At 48.4% G+C, this 23,801-nt stretch overlaps 1 protein-coding gene across 1 annotated transcript in view; it reads left to right on the top strand.

The window, feature by feature from the left end:
- The window catches only part of EPB41L4B (erythrocyte membrane protein band 4.1 like 4B), a 106,794-nt gene that overhangs the window by 30,411 nt on the left and 52,582 nt on the right, over positions 1 to 23,801 (top strand). Inside the window, 12 exon segments of the mRNA XM_023753296.1 lie at positions 3,191 to 3,233; positions 4,457 to 4,535; positions 6,396 to 6,440; positions 8,328 to 8,380; positions 13,244 to 13,364; positions 14,629 to 14,716; positions 14,876 to 14,964; positions 15,263 to 15,332; positions 15,440 to 15,609; positions 17,856 to 17,965; positions 19,291 to 19,321; positions 23,293 to 23,326. Of these exon segments, the coding sequence (XP_023609064.1) occupies positions 3,191 to 3,233; positions 4,457 to 4,535; positions 6,396 to 6,440; positions 8,328 to 8,380; positions 13,244 to 13,364; positions 14,629 to 14,716; positions 14,876 to 14,964; positions 15,263 to 15,332; positions 15,440 to 15,609; positions 17,856 to 17,965; positions 19,291 to 19,321; positions 23,293 to 23,326 (933 nt within the window).

Raw genomic sequence — 23,801 nt, forward strand, 5'->3', positions numbered from 1 at the left:
TTAATCGTCTGTTAAGAGGGCTGGAGCCAGTTGCCGGGGCCTTTGCTGACAGGCGGCCTGGATGTATTTAGCCAGGATGCAGGTGAACATCTGAGACAAGTCCTGCTGCTACAGGCCTCCGAACCAAACCCAGGGTTCGATTTACTAAATGCACATAGGGCCTTCGTGCCGGGTGTTTGTTACGAGGTAGTTTTGTGGCATAAAGTACCAGCGATCAGAGTCTGGTCAGCTCCCACAGCTAAGAAGAAGGTTAGGTCACTTTGAACTGGTTGGATACAAGATAGGTTTTATCAGCTCTCATTTTAGGATGGTGACTGTGTTTCCAGTCGCGTCTGAACGCCACAGGGTCAAGGAGCTTTGAAAAGGGAGCTGTTTCTGATGCCTTTCCCAGCTTAGCGAGCCCTGGACTTTTCGCAGGCCTCCATCCTGGCAGGTCCTGCTCTGGGCAGGGCTCCAGGCGGCTGCTGGGCAGGAAGGATGGAGGCCAGCCTGCATGGATAAGGGAGCTCCTTCAGCAGTGTGGCCAGAGGGAAAAGCAGCCTGCTGTCCAGTAGAGGCATCTAGCCGTGATCTGTCTGAGTTAACGCCGGCTGCAGACGGCTGGCCGGTAAACTGTGAAATTGAGATTTTGCAGAGCTCAGAGAGCAGTTTTCAGAAGGGGCCGTGGATGTGTCATGATCGCCAAGGTCATTCGGACCCATTCGTTCCTGGGCAAGGAGAGGATGGGGGAGGACTTTAGCCCTAAGTATTTAATGGGCACCTGGCACCTTTGAGAAACACGCATGCTCTGAGATTCTGTTTCAGGATCTTGGGTGGGACCTGGGTCTTTGTGAGTGTAATGCTCACCCAGGGGAAAACCACACCTACGGAAACGGGTTGGACTTGGATCAAGGTTAGGGTTGGATAATAGAGGAATCGTGGGCTTATACTTGTTCTGTCCAAAATGTGATAAGGAGACTTGAGATAGGAAAGAAATGGGGCAAAGCTCCTTTAAGCTCGGAGCCTCTGGGCTAATCAGCTTAGAAGGCTGGTGGCGGGAGAACTTCCTTGGCCTGGTAATGGTGAATTCATTTGAGAGTGAGAAGAGCAGGTTTAGTCATAGCCATTTGCATGATACTTACTTTGGCAGGAAAATACATATGATAATACTTTCATCAAGTCTGTATCTGCTCTCCTCCACGGGGCCAAGTCCAGGATTCTCAGCCTGGTGGAGGGCAGCAGCGAGACCTACTTCTAATGAGGCAAATGGATCATCAAAAACTGCCCGAGAGCAAACGACCAATGAAAGGATAATGCAAGTGTCCACCCAGCCCACCCCCAGGAAAATAATCTTCTTGGTAAAAGAAAAAAAAAATGCTTCAAACTCAAAAAAGGAAAAGAATAAACAGTATTCATATCCCTGTATCCAAAAATAACCCCTCGAAATCTTTCTGGACATAGCTCGACAGAAATACTAATTTTGTATAAATGGGGCCTGATTGTTTTCCTCTGACACTGTGCTGTGGGTCTCTTGCCACATCAGGAACTCTAGGCCCACATCAGTTTGAAAGGCGGAATAGTATTTCATTATATGGATGAGCCTTTTTTTTTAAATCCGTCTTTGTTGGTGGGCATTTAGGTCATTTCCAATTCAAAGCCGTTCACAATGAGAGTAAGCCTCCTGTACATGTGCCTGTGAGATAGCATCGGCTGCGGTGATCTGCTGCGTTTGTGACACGGTTGCTTAGCCGGGGAGTGGAGAGGGGAGTGGAGATGACAGAAGCCCATGTTCTCCCACTGCACTGCTCACGGCTTATTGTATTATAACTCATCTGATATTTGCTTTTGTGTTTCCTTATCCTGCTCCTCCCACACAGCCCTAATGGGCTCTCTGGTGAGGGCTGGAGTACACACAGTGCTAATTTAGCCCCGTCCTTGCTCATTGTTAGAATGTGCCCGGTTCAGATTGCCTCTGGAAGTCTGTTGACAATGGGCAGAATGGCCTCTGGTTCTGAACATCTGGTGAGAAACCCACTCTGGCTGTGTCCTTCCAGCTGATGCTCTAACCGTGTGCACCCAGTGCACGGGAAGTGATGGGGCAAGTTTGCCTCACTTAAAATAGGTTGGACATTTATTGATGTCTCGGGAATCTAATAAGGGCCGGCTGGGTGCCACGCTCGTCGCAGACATGATGACGTGACCCGATGGCCCTGCCCACCGGGGTTAGTTCCCACCGAGGGGCTCACAGTGTAACATTCCAAAAATGCCCATTTCCATGGAGGCTAAGCTTTCGAGGCTCATCGGGACTGCAGCCTCAAGAACTTTGTTGTTACAGAAAACTGTTCTGTGCGGGTAATCGTTTTGTAATTGCCTTGATGGGTAAGACTGAAGTGGTTGTTCTGGTAAAAACTAGAGGAAGTTGAATCGCCTTCATTGACCAGAGCAAACGTTTCTCAGGCAAGTCCCTGCCTGTCTCCCCATCTTCATTGTGGCAAAAGAATAAAGGGGTCATGAATTATGGATTTATAATTTTAGAGAGAGTAGGAGGGGGACGGGGTGGGGAGATAGAGAAACATCGATGTGAGACACATCGATTGGTTGCCTCCCACACGCACCCGGACCAGCTCGGGGGATTGAGCCTACAACTGAGGCATATGCCCTCAACTAGGAATCGAACCCAGGACCCTTGGGTCCGCAGGCTGATGCTCTAACCACTGAACCAAATCTGCTAGAGCTGGGTTTTATAATTTTAGAGTTTAGGGCGACAACAACAAGACCAGAGTGTGATCAGGGCGTCTCAGCAGTGCAGTTTATAGTCTTTACCAGATTAATAGACTTGGAATAATTAGGGAAGATTGATTGTAACTCGAGGAACTCGGAAGGAAGAGGCCATTGGCTCCACTGGCGAGAAGGGACTACACAGACCAGTTAGTTAAAGGGTTTTTTAAGTTTTTTCAGGCTCCTCTTTGAAAAGCTTCCGGAAACTATGGGCCCTTTCCCCAGGAAAAAAAAAATTCACTACGTGCATAAGTAGATTGTTTTTTTATACCTTCCCAAGGAGTTTGCAGATCCCCAGCCCAAGCACGCGTGATCCGGTCCAGCCTCTGGTCTTTACGGGTAGAATTACTATGGGTAGTGGAGGAGGGTAACTTGGGTCTGTATACTCTTGCTGATGCACTGTTCCTAAAGAAACATTTTTTTTTTCTTTCAGCACTGGCTGGATCATTCCAAACCCATTAAAAAGCAGATGAAAAGTAAGTAAGCCGCATTTGGCCTTCTCATCTATTTCTTTTATCGGGAAAGCAAAGGTGCCAGTGTTTTGAGGTGTTCTGTTTTCTCCAGAACTCGGGAGCTATTATTTAAAAAGATTCCATTTTGAGAGGACCATTTTTAATTTCTTAATTAAAAATTGAGAAATTAGAATTTCTGGCCACGTGTTCGAGTTTAAGATTTGAACAAGAGTCTTTAGTAGATATTAATAAAAACACAGACTGTGCTCTCATTTAAAGTCATACGCCCCTGCCAGTGAGATCTGACTCACTTGCTGCTCAGAAGCAGGACCAGACATTGTCACAGTCCTTTCTGATGAGCGATAGAGTAGACTCAGAAAATGGGGCGCAGGAGGGCTCTGTGAGTCAGGCCAAGCTCTGGGGTTACCAGTGTGGTCCCTACCACATTTATTCAGTGTTGTGAATGCACAGGTCATCTTTTTAAATTCCATGGTATTTAGATTATAGAACACTTGGCTGTTTATGTGTCACTTTTCTGTAGCCCATTAGTATTTTGTAAAAAGTTAATATCCGTGTGGAGCATCATGGGAATCAGCAGGGAGAATGAAATGTCAGCTCTTAGTAATTCCTCTTAGATCAAGCATGTCAAACTCAAAGGCTAACAAGGGCCAAATAAACGAGGCATGCAGCCCGTGGGCCATGAGTTTGACATGCTTGCTCTAGAGCAGCGGTTCTCAACCTGCGGGTCCCAACCCCTTTGGGGGTCGAACGACCCTTTCAAAGGGGTCACCTAAGACCATCAGAAAACACATATATAATTACATATTGTTTTTTGTGATTAATCACTATGCTTTAATTATGTTCAATTTGTAACAATGAAAATACATCCTGCATATCAGATATTTACATTACGATTCATAACAGTAGCAAAATTACAGTTATGAAGTAGCAGTGAAAATAATTTTATGGTTGGGGGTCACCACAACATGAGGAACTGTATTAAAGGGTCGTGGCATTAGGAAGGTTGAGAACCACTGCTCTAGAGGATCATGGTTTCCCTCCAGCAGGAGGTGCCCAGCCAAGCCACCGTTGCTGACGTGATTCTTTTTAGTTTTCCAGCCGAGGGTGGAAAAGAACTTACTAGCTTTGTGTGCCCTCCCAGGGTAGTGCTGAATGTGTTAATTTAATGTGTTTTTCCTTTTGTCCACTCCGCGATCTTCTTCAACCTTCCATCTCCAAATGTTTAGCTGGACCTGCTTATGCTTTGCACTTTCGAGTTAAATATTATTCTTCAGAACCGAACAACCTTCGTGAAGAGTTTACAAGGTAGGACAAGATGCAGAACAGAATCCGCCCCTGTCGCACTTGCCTCACGTGTAGTGTATGGGGCTCCTAAACTGTGGGTTTGCCTCCCCCTCCCTCTGCTGCCTTCATATTCTGAGCAGGAGTTATGAGCACTTGGCCTGTGCTTATCTCTGTATTCTGTTGAAAATCTACACTTTGCTTAATTTGACCTTTTTCTTTATAAGCCAGCGTGCAAAGATTTGTCATCTTCTCACATTTCTGTTTGGTTGACCTTGGGTGATTTGGGTAGTTGTTCTGTGGCACTTTATTTTTGTGCCCGGTAAGAAAAGGGATGGCAGGGATTGGAAGAGCCTTTCTCAGTCCAAAATTGCCATCTTATTTTCTTTTAAGGGACTGCAGAATATTCCCTTGGTTGTTACAGTGCCAACGTTCTTAGAATCTCTTCGTGTTATCTTTCAGCCCCACTGGATTTCTTTTATGTCTGCCTGGCTTCAGAAACAGTGTTGAAGCAAAAGAGACCTAAAACATTTTAAGCATGGGGTTTCCCTCCAGCTACCCTTTTATCAGTGAGAGTCTCTGCCCAGTCCTGCCCGCTGTCCCCAGAACCTCCTTGTCATTGTCTGTGATGGACAGTGGTGGTGCTGGGTAGTCCGTGGTTGACCACTAGCTTGGAGATGACACCTAAGCAACACTTTCAAGACTGCTTATCACCCTTCACCTCCCTCTCCCCATCAGAGAGGCCTACGGGGCTCCTGGAGTTAGGTTTTCCTGTAGAAATTGGAAGATCGGGCCATGTCACACTGTCCTTCTTGATGGGAGTACTCAGTTCATTGGTGGTTAAGCACTTGTAGCAGGCAGGAACATTCTGGAATAGAACCTTCAGGCCCCCCGTTGATTTTTGGGGTCACCCGCATTGTCCTATGTCCATGCCACGGAGAGTGACTTATCGGCACTGTTCTCAAAGTTCAAACAGATGAAATTATTCTAGTATTTTCCTTCCGAGTCCTTTATGAAACAGGCTGCTCCTAGCTGTCATCAAAGCCAGTGGTTCTGAAGCAGGGTTGTGTGAATGAGAAACACGTGGGAAGCTTTTGAGCAAATCAGATTCCTGGGGACTCTGACTCCCTGGGTACGGAGTGGGGGGACCGTGGGCAGCCTTTTGGTTTTTACAGAGCACTCTAACGTGGTTCCCATGCCCACGTGCATCTGGTCAGAAACTACTTGTTTAGGCCACGACACTTAGTCTTTTTACTTAAGTGAACCCTACTTGTGTTATTTGCTTTCCCATTTTTTATTACTCCTGTCCAGGATTTTTGAATTTTGTTCCAGGATTTTTGAATTTTGTTCTGTGTGTGTGTGTGTGTGTGTGTGTGCGCGCGCGCGCGCATACATGTCGACAGTTTTTTAAAAGACAGAGTCTGCAGTTAAACTGCATCAGGAAAAAAGTCTTACGCAGCTGCTAACGACAGTCAGCCGTAAACTCTTCGATACAGTCAGATGCAGCCTTTCTGGACTCCCGGGTGGGGCTGGCTGAGGGCCCCACACGGTGGCTCCACCTGCCCGTGTGATTGGACACGTCACACGCCTGCTGTGTATGAGCGCCGCATGCAGTGCTTGGCCCTCTCCCGGGACACGGAGGGGGTGTGGAGGCTGTCATTGGACCCTGCCATGTCCCATGTTCCATCCTCCAAGTATCTTGCAAGTTCCTACATGCACTCACCTTCCTGCAGACGCGGGAGGAGATGCTTCCACCACGTTGGAGTTGGACCCCCTCCTTACAATGCAGAATTTGGGGTTGCATGCGGGGCGGGTTCATGCTGGGCAGTCGGGATCGAGTCGGGAAAGAGTGATCCTCTGTTGACTTTTGTATATGTTTGTCAGGTACCTGTTTGTTTTACAACTCAGGCATGACATTCTTTCAGGAAAGTAAGTACATTTTTGTTCTAACTCTTAAACCCAGGATAGATCACATAGCAGTATATTTCTAAATGATTCACTGTTTTTTGTTTTTGTTTTTTTTTTAACTCTCTTACCCTTGTTCCCTTTTCAAAATTCAAAAAAAAAGTACACCAGGCATTGTAAAGTGAGTCTAATACTTGTATCACTGTCATCATCTTATTTTAAATGGTTACTCTATGGCTTGAAGCATTTCCAAGAGCATTTAATATCTTAAGTGATGTGTATTTGGGAATTATTCTCTCCCTGATCACATCACTGCCCCATTCATAATGGCTTTTGTCGTATTTGCAAGCAAGATACGTTATTAGTATGTATACACTTACAAGTATTTGGACAGTCAAAAAGTTTCATTCATCACCATCGGCATCAGATAACGTAAAGAGGTAATGTCCTGATTCTGATAGAAAGAGGTTTAGACATCTCATCTCATTTCCTTTGCCCCCCTTCAAAGTGGTTTTTAAACACGAGGCCTCTGGCTGCACAGTGATTGTTGAGGATAAGGAGCATGGGCACTGACCTGGTTGATTTTACACGCAGTGTTCATCTGTTTTAAAGACGCAAGATTTACAGTCCTAGCTCTGACAGCGGTGTCATTTTTCAGCCTATGTATTGACTATTTTCTTGTATGTGAAAAACTTTTAAGACTCTACTGAATCTAAAACGCAACACCTGATATCGACAAGAATACATTTTGATTTTGAATATAATCCGGAGGGAATTGAAAATGCGCTTTCTGAATTTGCAAACCCTCCATAGAATACCTGCTATGAAATCCTTAGTAGAACGTACGCGATAGAACACGTAGATTGTACAGTGTATACATTTGCCTTCCTCAGCCATGCAATACAGATCTTTGATTGATGTGTGTATTATGAGTGTGTGTGTGTTTTGACCTCCCTCCCCCTTTCTCCATACCGTGCTCCTCATCCTGAAGGCCTCTCGACTCTAGTAAATGTCCTCAGTTTGGAAAAATACCAATGGCAGACATCCTGCATTTGTATAGTACTTTGCAGTTTCCATGCACTTCAGCCTGATGTACTGACTGTACTTCAAAGCAGGTGGATGTTCTGGTCCCAGCACTGACCCCTACTGGCTGGATGACCTTGGGCAAGGCAATCCTGCACTCTGCACCTCATCTCCAAATGGGGGATGGGGAGCACTGGCGACACACGTCTTAGGGGTTTACAAGCTCCGCGCATTGACCAAATGGGGTAATATAGGTGACAGGCTTTGAAAACTATGAAGTGCTATACCAATGTATGTCATTATTATTTTTCTAACGAAATTGTCATGTGAAATACGAATGAGATCCTGATTTGCAGTAATACCTGTCTATGGCTCAATCTCAGTTATACTTATGAGAATGCTTGAGTGTATCCAGCTGTCCTGGCACTGTCAGATACCATGTCTGTCTGCTTACTTTTAATATTATGACCTCGTTTCCAGAAGGATTTAAGGCAGCTTGGAAAGGTGCATGTACAATATCAAGATAAAATAAGTTTAAAAATAATAAGGCAAAGGGAAGGCTTCTCATTCTATTTCCCAAATTTCCCCATTTATTTATTTATTTATTTTGCAAAATTTGCTAAAATTGCCCACACATGGTTGATAGAACCTAGACCTAGATTGGATTCTTTCACCGTATGATGAGAACTGACTTTGGGAAGTATGTAATGCAAGTCAGCTTGGTTGCATTATTTAATGTGGACAGCAGAACTAGAAACCAGAAAACAAGAATTATGACCTAAAGATCACTACCTTCTGACCAGTGACTTGAATGACATTTTGTATAGTTATGAGTATTAAAGTCCATGTACAGCATTAATTTCTTTTCTTTCTTTTTTTTTCCCCAAGATTGAAATGCCCATATGAGACGGCTGTGGAATTAGCTGCTCTCTGTCTACAAGGTACATTGTTCTTTAGTGTTCCTTAGCATTCTAATGCCATTACTTCCATTCAACAAATGAGTGTCTACTGTGTACCAGGTACAGTGCGGTGCTTTGGGGGTATCAGTGAATATGATATGGTCTCCGTCCTCAAGTAGCTTGCAGTCCCATGAGGACCACGTGGAGGACCACATACTCTGCATGTACAGAGTACAGTGTCGTCCCTTTAGGAGTAGGGACCTGCAGGAGGCCTGTAAGAGGAGGGCTGGGCGGGGGGAGGGGGAGGGCGGTTACTAAGTGAATACGATCAAAGTAGAAAGGCATGTGCAGAGAGGTGCTAGCTGTTAAGTGGTGTCAGAGGGTGAGGGTCAAGAAGCTGGGTAGGTGGGCGCCTTTGGACCCCTTTAAAGAGCACGGGTTTCATGCTGTCAGCAGTAGCGCCTTTGGAGGCTGGGGTTGGGGGTGTAGTGAGGAGGTGTTGCTGTGATAAAAAGAAACTGATTAGGGCTGGGGGTTCAACACACACACACACCCCAAAACAAACAACAGCATTGTCCATACTAGGAGAAGGACATGGACATTAGACTTAGGTGTGGAGAGAGAAGTCAGAGATGACTCAGGGTTGAAGAAGAGTTGGGCTCTGGTGGAGGAGACATGAGTGTAGGGCGTCTTGGCCGAGAGATGCCAGTGGGACCTCCACTAGCTTTGTGAGTATGCAAATCTGACTTGGTGAGAAACATCGACAGGGGAGTCATCGGCATGTGGGTGGGAATTGGATGGTAAAGGTTTGCCTGCATTGACTATTCCATCCATGTGATGCATTCAAATGCACAAGAAACCCTCTCTTGCCACCGTCTCCGGCACTAATTAAGAGGATACTGGTGTGTACATTGCACATAAGGAATTTCATCAGTACATCAGGTAGACATATGCTGTGGACTCGTTTACCAGTGTGCTCATTGGCTTCCATGGAATAATGAATTATTCATAATTACTAATTATTTTTGGACATCGTAATAAGATCTGCCTTCTCGCTTTTTTATTTACCAATTTGTTAAAAGTTGATCTCAAATGATAAAGTCAGTACATGCTTATTATAGCAAGTCGGGACAACAGCATAATAGACAAGTGGAAGGAAGGCAGGAACCCTGCGTCCTGCCAACCACAGACAAACAGAGACTCTGTCTATGTGGTTAGAGTGGAGTGTTTAAAATGTAATTCTGTGCAGAGTCATAGACACATTTTTTGTATGATTTTCTACTTGGCATTTTTTAGTACATGCATTTTGTCATGTTTACACTCATCAAGATGGTTTTTAATGACTTCAGGTTATTCCCATTCTCTGATACTCGCATTCTTTAGTCAACGTTCTCATCCTCTACTGGGGGCTTGGCATATAGTAGGTGCTCAGTAAGTGCAGAGTGGATTGAATGAAGTTGAAGAGGCCCCCAAGGACTTTGATTGAAGGGGGAGCCTGGCCCTGAGGTGTGAAGGCATTGGTGGTAGAGGGGGCCATATTGTCATCTGTAACTGTCTTTGCCAAGTACAGTGCCAGATGTTTCACATCCATATGCAAACCCACACAGACATTCTAATGATCTTCACAGTCTGGGCAAGCTGGCTCAGCTGTGGTTGACCTGAAAAGCAAGCTACTGCATTCACTGATGGGATGGGCAGAAGGGGGCATGGAGGGACATAGATTCCTAATACCACAGTCCTATGTAAGTGCCATAAGGATATGTAATGGCTTGGGGAACTTGGAAATGGACTGTCCACTTTGACCGGGTGTAAATTTCCCCAGCTTGTCAAGTAGCCTCCATCCACCCTGGAATTTCTGAGTTGCCAGGAGGTCACACCATCAGGCTTGGTGGCCCAGCAGCAGATGTCAGGATGTGGTTAATGGGATGAAAGCAGCCATGTCAGACCTGGGGTCCCCAGTCCACTGGAGAGGTTTCTTCCGAAGGCCAGAGGCGCAATATGTAAACCTGTCTGTTGTCTTGAATGATTAGAGGATGAGGCACACGTCAATGCCCACTCCCCTTCGTCCTCCCGCCCCTTGTGATGAGGGCATCACCACCTTCACCAAGTCCAGCTCTAGTAGAACTACATACCCTGCCCTGGAACCCATGCAGACCAGAACATCAGCTCTCCATGAGCCCTTCCTGAAGAAACTACCCATCTGAGTTGGAGCCACATTAGTGTAATTTAGATGCAGTCATTATGTGAGGTACAAATGAAAAGACTGGAGACTTAGACATGCAGATGTCTACGGGAAGTTCTTGTTCCGTTGTCCCTCCATGCCCCCTCTGCCCATCCCAACAGTGAATGCGGCAGCCTGCTTTCCAGTTCAACCACAGCCAAGCCAGCTTGCCCCAGACTATAAAGATCACTAGAGCATCTGTGTGGGTTTGCATAATGTGAAAGGTCGTGTTTCCTCCCGTGCTTGAGCCTTGCAGACACGTCTTGCTGTGGTGGCCCTTGAGTTAATGGCGCTTCCAGTGTTAGGATGCAGTGGCCTTGCGTAGAGGCTGTGCTCTTTGGGGAACTAAATTTCCGGTAGATTAGAAATTCAATTCAGGCAAAAAAAAGAACAAGGGAGGAAGGAAGGAATGATCATTTGTTGTGTGCCTGTGGTCTTGTTCCATCCTTGTAGCAGGTATTGTTTTACAGATAAAGATCAGAGACCCAGGCGAAGTGGCTTGCCCAGACCACACACATAGTATATGGCAGAGGTGGGCTCCCCCTCCTGTCTGAGCTCTTTCTGCCCCCTCCACAGCGGGGCCCTGGCTACAGAGTTCGCAGACTGAGGGAAGTGTCAGGTTGTTTTTTGTTTTTGTTTTTTTAAAATGTATTTTTATTGATTTCAGAGAGGAGGGGAGAGGGAGAGAGAGATAGAAACATCAATGATGAGAGAGGATCATTGATCAGCTGCCTCCTGCACACCCTCTACTGGGGATCGAGCCCGAAACCCAGGCATATGCCCTTGACCGGAATCAAACCCACGACCCTTCCGTCCGCAGGCTGACGCTCTAGCCACTGAGCCAAGCCGGCTAGGGCAAGTGTCAGGTTTTGCCAGCAGATTCTTGGAAAGCAGACATGCTATCTCACAAATGATCTCCCTCCGGCCCGTTTTAGCCCAGTCGTAGGGAGGAGGGACGCCAGCCCCTTGCGAGCCCCAGGGAACCCTTGTCATTGTCTGGCTTCTCTCTCCTGTGCTTGATGGTGCCAGGGGCCTTGTCCACACACAGCCACTAAGCACAGGGCTCCACTGCCTCCCTTCGGCCCGTGGTGCAAGGGAAGAGTGGTTCCTATCAAGGAGATCTCTTCCCAGACTGCCCCTCTGGGCTTGGCAGGTCACCAGTTTCAGGGTGACCCCTTAGTGGTCAGAGTGGCCTCCCACCTCAGCCCAGACCTCGCCTTCTCTGGGTCAAGGCTTCCAGGGAAGTCTTCATGAGTGACTTTGCCCACCCTGACTCAGGCCACTGGTGGTCTCAGGGTTCCCGTCCAGAAGAGGGGCCGCATCAGGCCAGGAAACATTCACCAGGTCCCTCCCCGGGTCAGACACGGTCTCGTACAGTCTCCCCACCACCTGTCTTAGTCTGTGTTAGTGCTTCCTCTGTGTGATCGGGGAAGTTTTATCGACCTCTGCCAGCAGCTGGAGTCCTCAGCAGCACACTGGCCTGGCACAGCCCACGTGGGGTAGGGAAAGGGCTGCTTGGGGACGCAGCGAGTTGCTGTCACTGGAGGGACTCAGGCATGTGCTGGCTGGTCGGTTGACTGGATTTGTTGTGTTAAGCAGTAGTTCCCCAAGTATGTTCCCTGGGTCAGCCTCATCGGCACCACCTGGGAACTTGCTAGAAACACACATTCTCTGGCCTTGCTCCAGACCCACGGAATCAGCATCCCTGGGGGTGGGGTCCAGCGACACGAGCTGTACCAAGCCCTCCAGTTTGCACGCTCGCATTTGCAAACCACTATTGCAGATCAGTGCTTCTCACAGTAACGGGTGCACCAATTCCCTGGGCCCCTTAAGAAATGGCAGGTTTGGCTTCGGTAGGTCTGAGGTGGGACTGAGAGTCTGCATTGTGAGAAGGCTCCCAGGTGATACTGGTGCTGCTGGTCCAGGGACAACCGACCCACTTTGTGTAGCGAGATCAGAGGAGCCTCTGGGGTATTCCTTTTCATCCTGGGGTCGCTTCCTGTGCTGCAGAGGTGCGGGAGAGGTGGTGGATTTCCCCCTTCGTGTCCTGGAGGAATGGGGCCCCTTGTGGGGTACGTGGTGAGAGCAAGGACCCTCGGTGGGGATCGCCCACGTGGCTGCCCCTCCTCTCTGCATGACTGGCTCCCTCCCTGGTTCTGCCTGAGCTGCAGCAGTTGCTCCTGCAGCCCTTACATCCCCTCCTCCCCCCTCCCTCCCTCCTTCGCTCTCTCTCCCAACATATTTTTCCCCTGGATTCTGCATGTACTGAATTCTTGATTGGTCCTCTCAGCACTGCAGACCCTGGAGTGCTGCTCAGACCCACCTACTTCACGAGAGCTTTGTTAAATGAGTTTCTGGGCAGGTCCTCATTCCCTGCAGTTGCCTCTTTATTGCACATTCAGGCTCTACCACTTCGCGGGGGAAATATACTCAGGGCCTCCCCGGGCAGGAGCAATAATCAGGAGAAAGACAGTCATCACTAAGATGATGGTGTTGTGCCCCATGGGAGGATTCTGAATGTACATGTGGGTACCGAGCGGGAGTCGGGTCCTCCTGGAAGGAGTGCATTACACATTCGGGGTACCTGTGCTTTGTTACCGTGCAAAATGCCTTTGGACCTGGTTGCAGCAGCAACGAAAAGCACTCAATGTCTCCTGTTTTTCTCCTTCTTGTGACACTTGCAGCGGAGCTTGGGGAATGTGAGCTTCCAGAACACACCCCAGAGCTTGTGTCTGAGTTTCGGTTCATTCCAAATCAGACAGAAGCGATGGAATTCGATATCTTCCAGAGGTGGAAAGAGTGCAGGTACCTTGACGCATTTATTTTGTGATATGTAAGCCTTTGCATGATCCTTTCATCGACTATCAAACTGCAGCCCCAACTCTTCACCTCTCTCCCGTGCTTCAGTCCTGTTTTTCCTAAGGCCCACACGACGTCTCTCTCTTTCTAGAGATGTACAGTAAGAACCGAAGCATATCCTGTTTCCCTGAGTTATAGAGCCCAAGCCTGATTTGCTCAGTTGCTGCCAGGAATGCCCCTTCTCTCCTGGCCTGAAGAAAGTGAAGGGGGAGGGAGGTGGGCGGGAGGAGGCTGCTTTGAAACATTCCCATACCTGGGTCTCTGTCCATGGTCTGAACTCTTCAGATGTAGCCCATGCTGTCCCTACAGGGACACTCATATCTGAGACCATGTGATTTCAGGACATGTGGTCACTGCAGCTAAAACCAGCCCTACCATTTATCTTTGGGCTTTTTCCTCCTTTCCCCCGTAGACACCCCAGTCTGCCGCTCTTATGCCTGGGCTGCCAGTAGTGCCTCCGCTCACATTTCCCAGACGTTAGCCTCTCTTCCTTCCCGGCCCATCTTCCCCAAACTCTGCCCGTTCCAAGTCACTCTAGGACTCAGAAACTCCTTCTGTCCCTCAGTCATTCTGAAGGGCATATGACTTTTTTGAAAATGGAGAGTGACAGTGTGTTCTGTTTTTAAATTTTTTTATAAATATACTTTTATTGATTTCAGAGAAGAAGGGAGAGGGAGAGCGATAGAAACATCATTGATGAGAGAGAATCATTGATTGGCTGTCTCCTGCACACACACCTCCCCCACCACCATCACCACTGGGGATCAAGCCCTCAACCCAGGCATGTGCCCTGATGGGGAATTGAACCATGACCTCCTGGTTCATAGGTTGATGCTCAACCTCTAAGCCACATTGTCTGGGCTGTTAGTGCATTCTTGTATCACATAGAAATGTGTGGTTGCAGAGTCATCTGCACCCCTGCACGCCCCTCTCCCCCCTGCAGGCAGCTGTTGTGTTCTCCGCCTTTCCTTTGCATATACATACCCGTATCTACACACCAACAAATGCTTTCCTTAAGTGTTCACATTAGAAACACTGCTCTGTCATCTTCCTGTCCAGTGAACGGTCTGTCTGGAGGTGTGTTAGTATAAATGGGTGTCCCCCGTTCCTTTCATTGCTGCATAAAATCCCTCAGTGCATGGCTGTGCCCTTCAGAACCTCGTGGGTGTACGAGTTGCAGTTTACATGTCTTTCCATTGGTTTCTCTAAGGGGAAAGAGCCCTGCCCAGGCGGAGCTGTCCTATCTGAATAAAGCGAAGTGGCTGGAAATGTATGGGGTAGACATGCACGTTGTCAGGGTAAGAACTGGGTGCGTTCAAGTCCTTGGGTCTCGCTGTGCCTGAGCAGTGGGTAAACGATGGGCAAACAATGTAACGTGGTGAGCGAACTGTTTTTGCATTCTGCTCTGTGACCACCTGTTAGAACCTTGTACCGATTGTCACTTCATTTATTTGTAGGGAAGAGATGGCTGTGAATATTCTCTTGGACTGACCCCGACAGGCATATTAATCTTTGAAGGAGCTAACAAAATAGGCTTATTCTTTTGGTAATTTAGTTTTGTCTAATATTAAAAATGTCTTTTCCTATTTTGTGGTGGAATTATATGTGATGGATGATTATTGAGGGCTATTTGCAATCCCCCCCCCCCCCGCTTCATTTTAAAGGCGCACCATTCTCTGATATTTGTGGGTGTATGGCATTGGCAATGAAACCTCTGGATAATCACGCTTAAATGAACGAATGATTTCGTAGCAAATCCAAGCTTTAAAAGTAGAGAGGAAACTGCTGTTTGACGTGTCGTTTCCCTGCAGATTGTGCTTTTACAATGTTTTCTCTCTGGCCAGGCCTAAAATTACCAAAATGGACTTTAAAAAGAGCAAATTGACACTAGTGGTGGTGGAGGACGATGATCAGGTAAGCCTTGCTCCCGTCCTGCACCCCCCCACCCCCCGGCCGTGGATAATCCTTCATCCGCGTTCCTAACGCCCACCAACACGAGAACCCTGTGCTTCCCCGCGAAGGGCCGGGAGCAGGAGCACACGTTTGTATTCCGCCTGGACAGCGCCAAGACCTGCAAGCACCTCTGGAAATGCGCAGTCGAGCATCACGCGTTCTTCCGACTGCGCACGCCAGGAAACAGCAAGTCGAATAGATCAGACTTCATCAGGCTGGGGTCCCGCTTCAGATTCAGGTAGGCACCGTCTCACAACACAACACGGTGGCAAGGGTGGAGCCACCGGTCTGCCCCCAGAGGCTCGTGTTGGGCCTCCTCCTGTCCCTGCTTCTCTAAGATCTGCCCGGGGGCTCTTCAGCCACTGTTCTCCTTGATGGAATTGGGGGCAATAATAACAGAGTTGTTAGTAGCTGACATGTGGCTTGAACTAGCCTGTCTATTTCAGGAAACACTAGCCACATGTGGCTATTTAGAGTCATTAATATTAAAGGGATTTTAACATGTAGTTGTTCAGTCTCACCAAGCAAGTTTCGGGTGCCCAGAGCACACAAGGCAGGTGGCTGCCGCGCTGGGCAGTGCAGCCGCAGGGCGTAGGCATCCCTGCGGAAAGCTCTGTGCACCGCACTGCAGCGGGCTCTGCATGTACCAGCTCGCAGTCCTCCCAGCAGCCTTCAGAGGATAGGTCCTCTCATTATCCCCATTTTACAGATAAGGAAGCTAAAGGCCAGGGGTTACATAATCTGCCCAAAGGCACAGACTGTGAGTGCAGAGCCAAGATTCAACCCCACACTTGAAGTCGGGGTCTTACACTTGAACCACTACTCTATTGCTTTGCACATGCCCATGGCAGGAAATCCGGGGACACTGAAGAATGAGAGCAGGTTTCAACGTGCGTGTGAGTGACCCCAGGCAGCCTCAGTAAATATTTGAATCTGAAAAGACCCTGAAAAAAAAAACCCACAGAATTTATTTTGATGAATTTTTACTTAGGATTCTGAGATGGTGTCTCTCAAAATGCATGAAACCTCGCTGGGTGTTTATTAAAAAGGAGGATTTATGACCTCACCTAAGACCTTCGTAACCAGAAGCTGTGGGCGTCCACATGTACATGTATGAATAAGGCTGGGCGGGTACATTTTAAATGCGTTCCCAAGGTTGATTTCTGAGGCACATTTACTGATCTGAGAATAGCTCTTACAAGACCTAAGGCTTCACATGTTTCATAACCTCTGCCCACACGTGGCATGTCCTTGAACTCTGTTTAAAGTGCCAACAGATCTGCTCATTTCAGATTTATCTACTGTGCAAGGGATTGGCTGTGCACTTGTGTTTAAAGAGTTACTGTGTTTGAATGTATTTTTTTAAAAAAAAATTTATTGATTTTAGAGAGAGAGAACGGGAGAGGGAGAGAGAGAGAGAAACACACTTGGATATATGAGGAATCATCAATCAGTTGCCTCCCATACACACCCCAACCAGGGTCTGAACCCACAACCTGGGCCTGTGTCCTGACTGGGAATCGAACCAGTGACCTTTAGGTGCCCAGGACGCCACTCAGCAAACCGAACCACACCAGCCAGGGCTGTTTGAATGTCTTTTCAAATGCTGCAAGGCAGGGGGCAAAAACCAGGTTCTTTCTGAGAATAGACTCACGGGGTTCTGCGGGGGATGGAGAATGTCAGCCTGCAAAGGTTAGCGGAGACATCGCCGGGGAGGCTGATGTCTGCTCGAGTCGGAGCGAGGAGGGAATGGCCTGTGGGGGTGGTGGCCAAGGCAGGACTTCCCATCCTGGGAGGCAGCTCCCCCAGGAGTTGGCCCAGACCAGGCTCAGGCTCCCTTCTGCTCTTTGAAGAGAAGCTTAGAAGGAAAGGGGAGTTTAGAGATGAGGTTGGCCCTGGGAAGCCCTTAGAGCAGGTGGCCAGTGGCTCCTTCCATGTGATAAATCCTAAACCGAGAGTGGCTGGAATGAGGCCATGACAGCTCAGACACAAACAGCATGCCCCCTGGACACTGGGCAGCTCCTCGGTTGAGACCCAGAAAGCCGTGGTGAGAGACCAGTGTTTCTCTCGGCATGGCAAGCGAAGCCAAGGTTTGGGTAAGTGGTCATTGATAACAGCCTTTTAAATGATTTAAATGTCTGCGTAATTTGTTTCATGAGAGGTTATTATATGTGCCAGCCAGTATTCTCTTAGTGAAACATTCCAGGTACTGGAACCTGCTTGGTTTGTGCAGCCAAGTAGCCGGTACCTAAATTGCACGTTTTGTCCTTTGATAGAAGTGCCTGCCTCTATCCTACGGCCTGGATTTGGCAAAGCTGATTTTGTTTCCAAATGGAAGGCAAAACTTAGTGTGCTCTTCGACACACGAGTCACGATAAGTTGGAATTGACACTGGAACTCTGGGAAATAAGGTTCACTTTCAGATATGTGTAAGGTACTGATACTCTGATATGGGTGACGTGCAATAAAATATTTACTTTCCAGTGGGCGGACGGAATATCAGGCGACTCACGGGGCCCGGTTACGAAGAACCAGCACCTTCGAGAGGAAGCCTAGTAAACGCTATCCATCCCGGAGACATTCGACATTCAAAGGTTGCGTGCTCTCCACTCTGCCTTGGGATTTGACGTTATGCTTTAGCTGGTTAATCCCCGAGGAGCTTGGGGAGGCAGATTTTTTTAAAATCCTCTCTAATTTCTCCTCAGAGAACCATTTTTAAAAAATATGTTTTTAGCCCCAGTCTATTTGGCTCAGTGGACAGAGCCTCGGCCTGCAGACAGAAGGGTCCCAGGTTCGATTCCAGTCAAGGGCACTTGCCTGGGTTGCGGGCTCGGTCCAATGTGCAGGAGGCAGCCAATCAGTGATTCCTTCTCATCATTGATGTTTCTATCTCTCTCTCTTCCTTTCTGAAATCAATAAAAATATATTTTAAACAAATGTTTTTGATTTTTAGAGAGAGAGGAAAGAGAGAGAGATAGAAACACGAATAAGAGAGGGGAAACATCCATCGGCTGCCTTCTGCACACCCCTACGGGGGATCGAGCCTGAAACCCAGGCATGTGCCCTGACTGGGAATCACACCGGGGACCACTTGGTGCATGCATTGATGCTCAGCCACTGAGCCACACCGGCTGGCCAGTGAAGCAGATTTTGAAGGCACTTCCTATTGTTCTGCTTTGTCATGCTAAAGCTTTTTATTTTTTTAATTATAGTGACATATAATACTGTATTAGTATTTTAGCTGTTGTCACCTTACACCTCTCTGCCTGGGTCTTGGTGTGGCTGCCCCAGAGGGGAGGGCCCATCCTAATGCTTGGCCCCTGCGATGGCCGAGAGCTCCCCCACGCTCCAGGTTCTGTGTTTCTCCTCCACCTCCGTCCTGGTCTCCATCCTCTTTTTCCTCCTCTGTTTTACTGACAGCTTCTCCAGCCAGAGTTCTGGCATCTTGGGGAAGCTATGAATGGTTCTCCGTGCTGCATTTTTTTGAGACAAAGTAGAGTCTAGATCATCCGTGCCTCTTGGCGCGGCCCCTTCCACAGACGCACAGCCTGCCCCTGTCAGTGGCTGCCCTGCGCCCCGTAGGTTCATGCTTGTATTTTAGCCAAGAACACCTTACACCTCTCTGTCTGGGTCAAGGCTGGGAGCTCTTTGAGAGCCAGGGCTGTGTCCAGCCCCTCTGCAGCCCAGAGCCCCTGGCCCTGGGCACGCACGCGGAGGGCAGGGCTCCAGGGAAAGGACTCGTACTGTCCCTCCCGAAAGGAGAAGCAGCCGCGTGGAGACTCTGCCTCCTGGCGCTGAGGCTGCTCTTAGATCACGGACGTCCCCCGCCCCCCTCCCCCCCTTCCCCTGCACCTTGTCATCGCGCGGTAAAAGTGAGAAAGCTCTCTAAAATGTCGTGCTCTCTGTTTTTGTTTTAAAGCAAGCAACCCGGTGATAGCTGCTCAGCTCTGGTAAGTGCCCCCAGGCCCTGGGGTGCAGCTGTTTTCTCTCTTATATTTACTTTCAATATTGACTTTTTCCTTGATACAATTAAATCGCCGAGTGTGTCTGCTGATTTTCTTTTTTTCCTTTTCTGCTGCCTGGCTGTACCATCCCCCTGGCTCTCCATGAGTACACAGGAGAAGGTTTCAAGACAGTTGTTGTTTTAGAAAACACAGCTGCCTTGTTTGAGTAGCTCTGTGCTTTGTTTGCCCTAACAGTGGGTGACAAAGGTGAAAGGAATGCGCCCAGCACATGGTGCTCGTGGCATTGCAGGCAGCGGTGGGAAGGGAAGGCCGTGCTCATGAGCAAAAACTGTGCAAGAGCAGATGCAGGATTCGCTCTGTAACAGGCAGGTTTCATCGTCATACAGGGTAGAAGACCTTTATTAAGCACTTTATTGAAATTCCTGTAGGAAAAAGAACTTGTCAGAAGACTGAAACTCTAGCACAGGAGCCAGCCAACTTTTTCTGTAGCCAGATAGGAAATACTTTAAATATGTTTTTATTGATTTCAAAGAGGAAGGGAGAGGGAGAGGGAGAGAGAGAGAGAAACGTCAATGATGAGAGAGAATCATTGATTGGCTGCCTCCTGCATACCACCTACTGAGAATCAAGCCCACCACCCGGGCATGTGCCCTTGACCAGAATTGAACCTGGGACCTTTCGGTCTGAAGGCCGGCACTCTATCATCTGAGCTAAACTGACTAGGGCCAGATAGGAAATATTTTAGACTTTGCAGGCTGGGCTGTCGCTTTTACAAGGTACTCTGTCGCTGGAGCACCAGAGCCACTAGAGCCATATGTAAATGAAGGAACAGGTCTGTGAGCCAATCAAATGTGACCACAATCACAGGTAGGCCAGGTTTACAGCCGCTTCCCCAGCACAGGTATTCTGGATCTTTCCTGTTCATTGGAATCACCTGGTCAGCTTTGACGAGTCCCTGTCACCCAGGCCACACCTCAGGCTAAGGGAAGATCTGAGGGTGGGGCCCAGGCACCTGTGGTTTTGAAAGCCCCCAGGTGATTCTAGTGGGCAGCCCAGGTAAGAACCCTCGTCCTACCTTGAATGTGCCTTTTTCTCCCTCTGAAACAACTGTGTTCTTAAGGGAGTTTTGACTTATTAGTGGACAGGCTGGTAGAGAATCACAGAATGTAGTTGTTTCAACTCTTGCATCCAAGCTCCAAGGACCGACCAGTAGCCCAGTTTAGTTAGCCCAGTGGTTCTCAACCTTCTGGCCCTTTAAATACAGTTCCTCATGTTGTGACCCAACCATAAAATTATTTTCGTTGCTACTTCATAATGTTGCTACTGTTATGAATCGTAATGTAAATATCTGATATGCAGGATGGTCTTAGGCGACCCCTTGTGAAAGGGTCGTCCAACTGCCAAAGGGGTCACAACCCACAGGTTGAGAACCACTGATAGCCTTTCAGCCGTCGGAGGTACAGGCCTCAGGCTGCCAGGGAGCATGGTCTTTGAGATCACAGTTGGGCTGTGCCATGCACTCTGGACAGTTGGCAGCACACGAGGTGGAGCCAGTAGCCGAAGCCCTTGTTGGTGGGGAGATCCCTGCCCGGGGATCAGGAGACTGGCCCCAGCGTGGCTCTCACCCAGCTCTGGGGCCTTGGCCTCCCCCTTTCTGGGCCTCCTCTTTCTGACTTGAAAACAAGGAGGCTGGACTGGATCAATGTTCTTTTCAAGTTTTTTTAGGCCCCCAGATGAAACCTGCCATAGAGAACAGAGGGACGTGGAGAACATAGAGAACTGGGGACAAAGCAGAGTGGGGAGGGAGGGGGCCAGCGCCTGCTGCTCATCCGCCCCTCCCCCCAGTACCCCAAGGCTCTAGATCCCCACGGTTCTGGAGAGCACAGCTGGCCCCTTGTATATCACACAGCTGGAAACTCAGCCTCGAGTCTTTGATTTCAAACTACCTGCAGGGCATTCTGCTGGGGCCAAGGGTCCAGCGCTGTGTCTAGGTTCACTTCTCAGCACCTGAGGAAGGGGGTCCAGGGTCCTGTGAGCTGCTGGTCATCAGGCCCTGCTCCCCACCCTCTCCCCGGGAGGGAGAAGGTTGCACGGTTCTGCATGGTTAGCTGAGCCTCCAGGCTTTGCCCTGTTTCTAGCATCCCTGTGGCAGCTAGTATATGCTAACAGTATTGGCTGCTTTCCCTGCCCTTCAGCATGTCTTGCTTTTAATTCTCAGGGGTTTGTGCGTTACAGTGTTTCTTTCCTTTGCTGTTTAGGGAAGTGATTGTTTTGTGTGTTGGCTTTTCCCTAATAAAATTACATTTGCCACTTAGCATCTAGTGATTACATATATTGGGAACCAAAACAAACTAAAAAAAAAAAAAAACTCCCAAAAAATAAATAAAAGAAACCCCAAGTAAAGATACCCTTTAGGAACAAATGAGCTAATAACCACTGTTCGCAGCTGTTTGATTGTTCTCGGCAGCCTGTGGAGCCAGGGTGAGGAGGATTGCTGTGGGAGCCAGGGATAAAACTGCGCTCTGGGCTGCAGAGGTGATCCGGGAAAATAGCACCTTGCAGGACACTTAACCTTCCTGCTGCAATCCAGCCGGAGGTGAACCTGGCCCGGAGCCTGGCTCCGCGCCCTGACCCCCTCGGAGAACTGGAACACAGCGCCATTTAGACCCCAGCAAGGCTCGTCACAATGACACGCTTCCCTCTCGTTGTTGGAGAAGCAGTAAGCCTTGATTTCAAGCACAGCGCCCTGGCAACACAGCCCGGTGGTGGTGCTGCATGAGGGAGGCCAAGCCTGCAAACTAAATAACACGTTATGTTTTACACCCACCGTCCACCTTTTTTTTTATAGTTACACCTAACAGTCCCATTAAATAGGATTATGCACGAGGATCCGGAACCTTCTTGGCTTAGTGCAGTGGTCGGCAAACTGCGGCCCCTTGAGTGTGGCTCTTCCACAAAATACCACGTGCGGGCGCGCACGTACAGTGCGATTGAAACTTCGTGGCCACACTCAAGTGGCCAAAGAGCCGCATGTGGCTCACGAGCCACAGTTTGCCGACCACTGGCTTAGTGGAAACAATATAGACTTTAGGATCGAGCAGATGTCCATTCCAGTCCTGGCTCTGCCAGTGAGTGATTCGCTGGCTGACCTCGGGGTTTCCTAACCTCTCCGTTAGGCAATCATTCCTTTATCTATAAAGTGAGGTGGCGGCATTCATTGACCTCCTCGCCTTGCTGCGTGGATTAAATAACAACAGGTGTGCAGTTCCCAGGACAGAGCCTTACGTGGAATGAACATTCCAAGGTGGTGGCCAGCTCACGGCTTCGTTGTTGTTGGCAGTGGGGCCCAGAGAGGCAGGTGCTCGGAAGGTGCTGGCGGCTTTCCCTTCAGCTTGAGCGTCAGGGGCTGCCGGAGCCCCGCCCCACCCAGCAGTGCCCGGCAGAGCCGGAGTGGGAGCCTAAACGACTGGGTTTGCCTCATTGGGATGACCTTCATTTTGCCACCAAAACTTGACATCACAACCAGGATTCTGGAATAGTAGCCATTTGCTTCTACTTGTGAGCTCTATTGTGACGAATGAAAGTTGCTGTTTGGTTTCTCCAGTTATGAGCTCATTGAAGCAGCTAATCAAAAAGAAATAGTATCTGTGAAAGTTCCTAACAGAGTAGATAGGGCTTAGGATTGCCTTATGATTGTTAAATACAGGCATACCTCGTTTTATTGCGCTTCACAGAAGTTGCAGGTTTGGTTTTGTGTGTGTGTGTGTGTTTTGTTTGTACACATTGAAGGCAAGGCCCTCTACCAGCAAGAAGGTTACGACTCACTTTATTGTGAGACTTGCTTTATTGAGCTGGTCTGGAACCGAACCTGCAATATCTCAGAGGTCTGCCTGTAAATCAATAATGATGCTGCTTTACAACCTATTACATTGTAATTTTTCTTTTCTTTCCTTTAGCTCTAAAACAAATCCTGAAGTCCATAATTACCAGGTAAGATACTGCTTTTAAAGGTTTTTATGTTATACTTCTTAAAGCTTTTAAACTTTCCACATTGAGCAGTTGCTTATAGACAGATTTTAAAGAAATAAGAACAATATGGTTTTTTGAGAAAAAGTAGAGAGGAGCATCTCCTTCCCCACCCCCCTACCCCCCACTCCCTCCTCCCTACCTGCTTCCTCTTGATCATCTGAGCTGCCTGTTTCTCTTCACCGTGTCAGCTGGCAAGCAGCAGGGACAGATGTTGACAGTCTGGGGGGTCAAACAGACTCTGAGTGGCACTCAAGTGAGGCCACCTCATGTCCAAGTGTGTTCTAGGCCCAGGGGACGCGAGTCCTTTGAGGTGTGCCTCCAGGAAAGGATGTCTGGCCACACGTTTGAGAAATGGTGCGTCCTTCATGACCTTTTTAGATCTTACAGTGTCCACTGGGGTGTCCAGCATACTGAGAAATCCTGCAAGAAAGACATG

This window comes from Myotis lucifugus, unplaced genomic scaffold (assembly GCF_000147115.1).
Source record: "Myotis lucifugus unplaced genomic scaffold, Myoluc2.0 scaffold_43, whole genome shotgun sequence".
Classification (NCBI taxonomy): Eukaryota; Metazoa; Chordata; class Mammalia; order Chiroptera; family Vespertilionidae; genus Myotis; species Myotis lucifugus.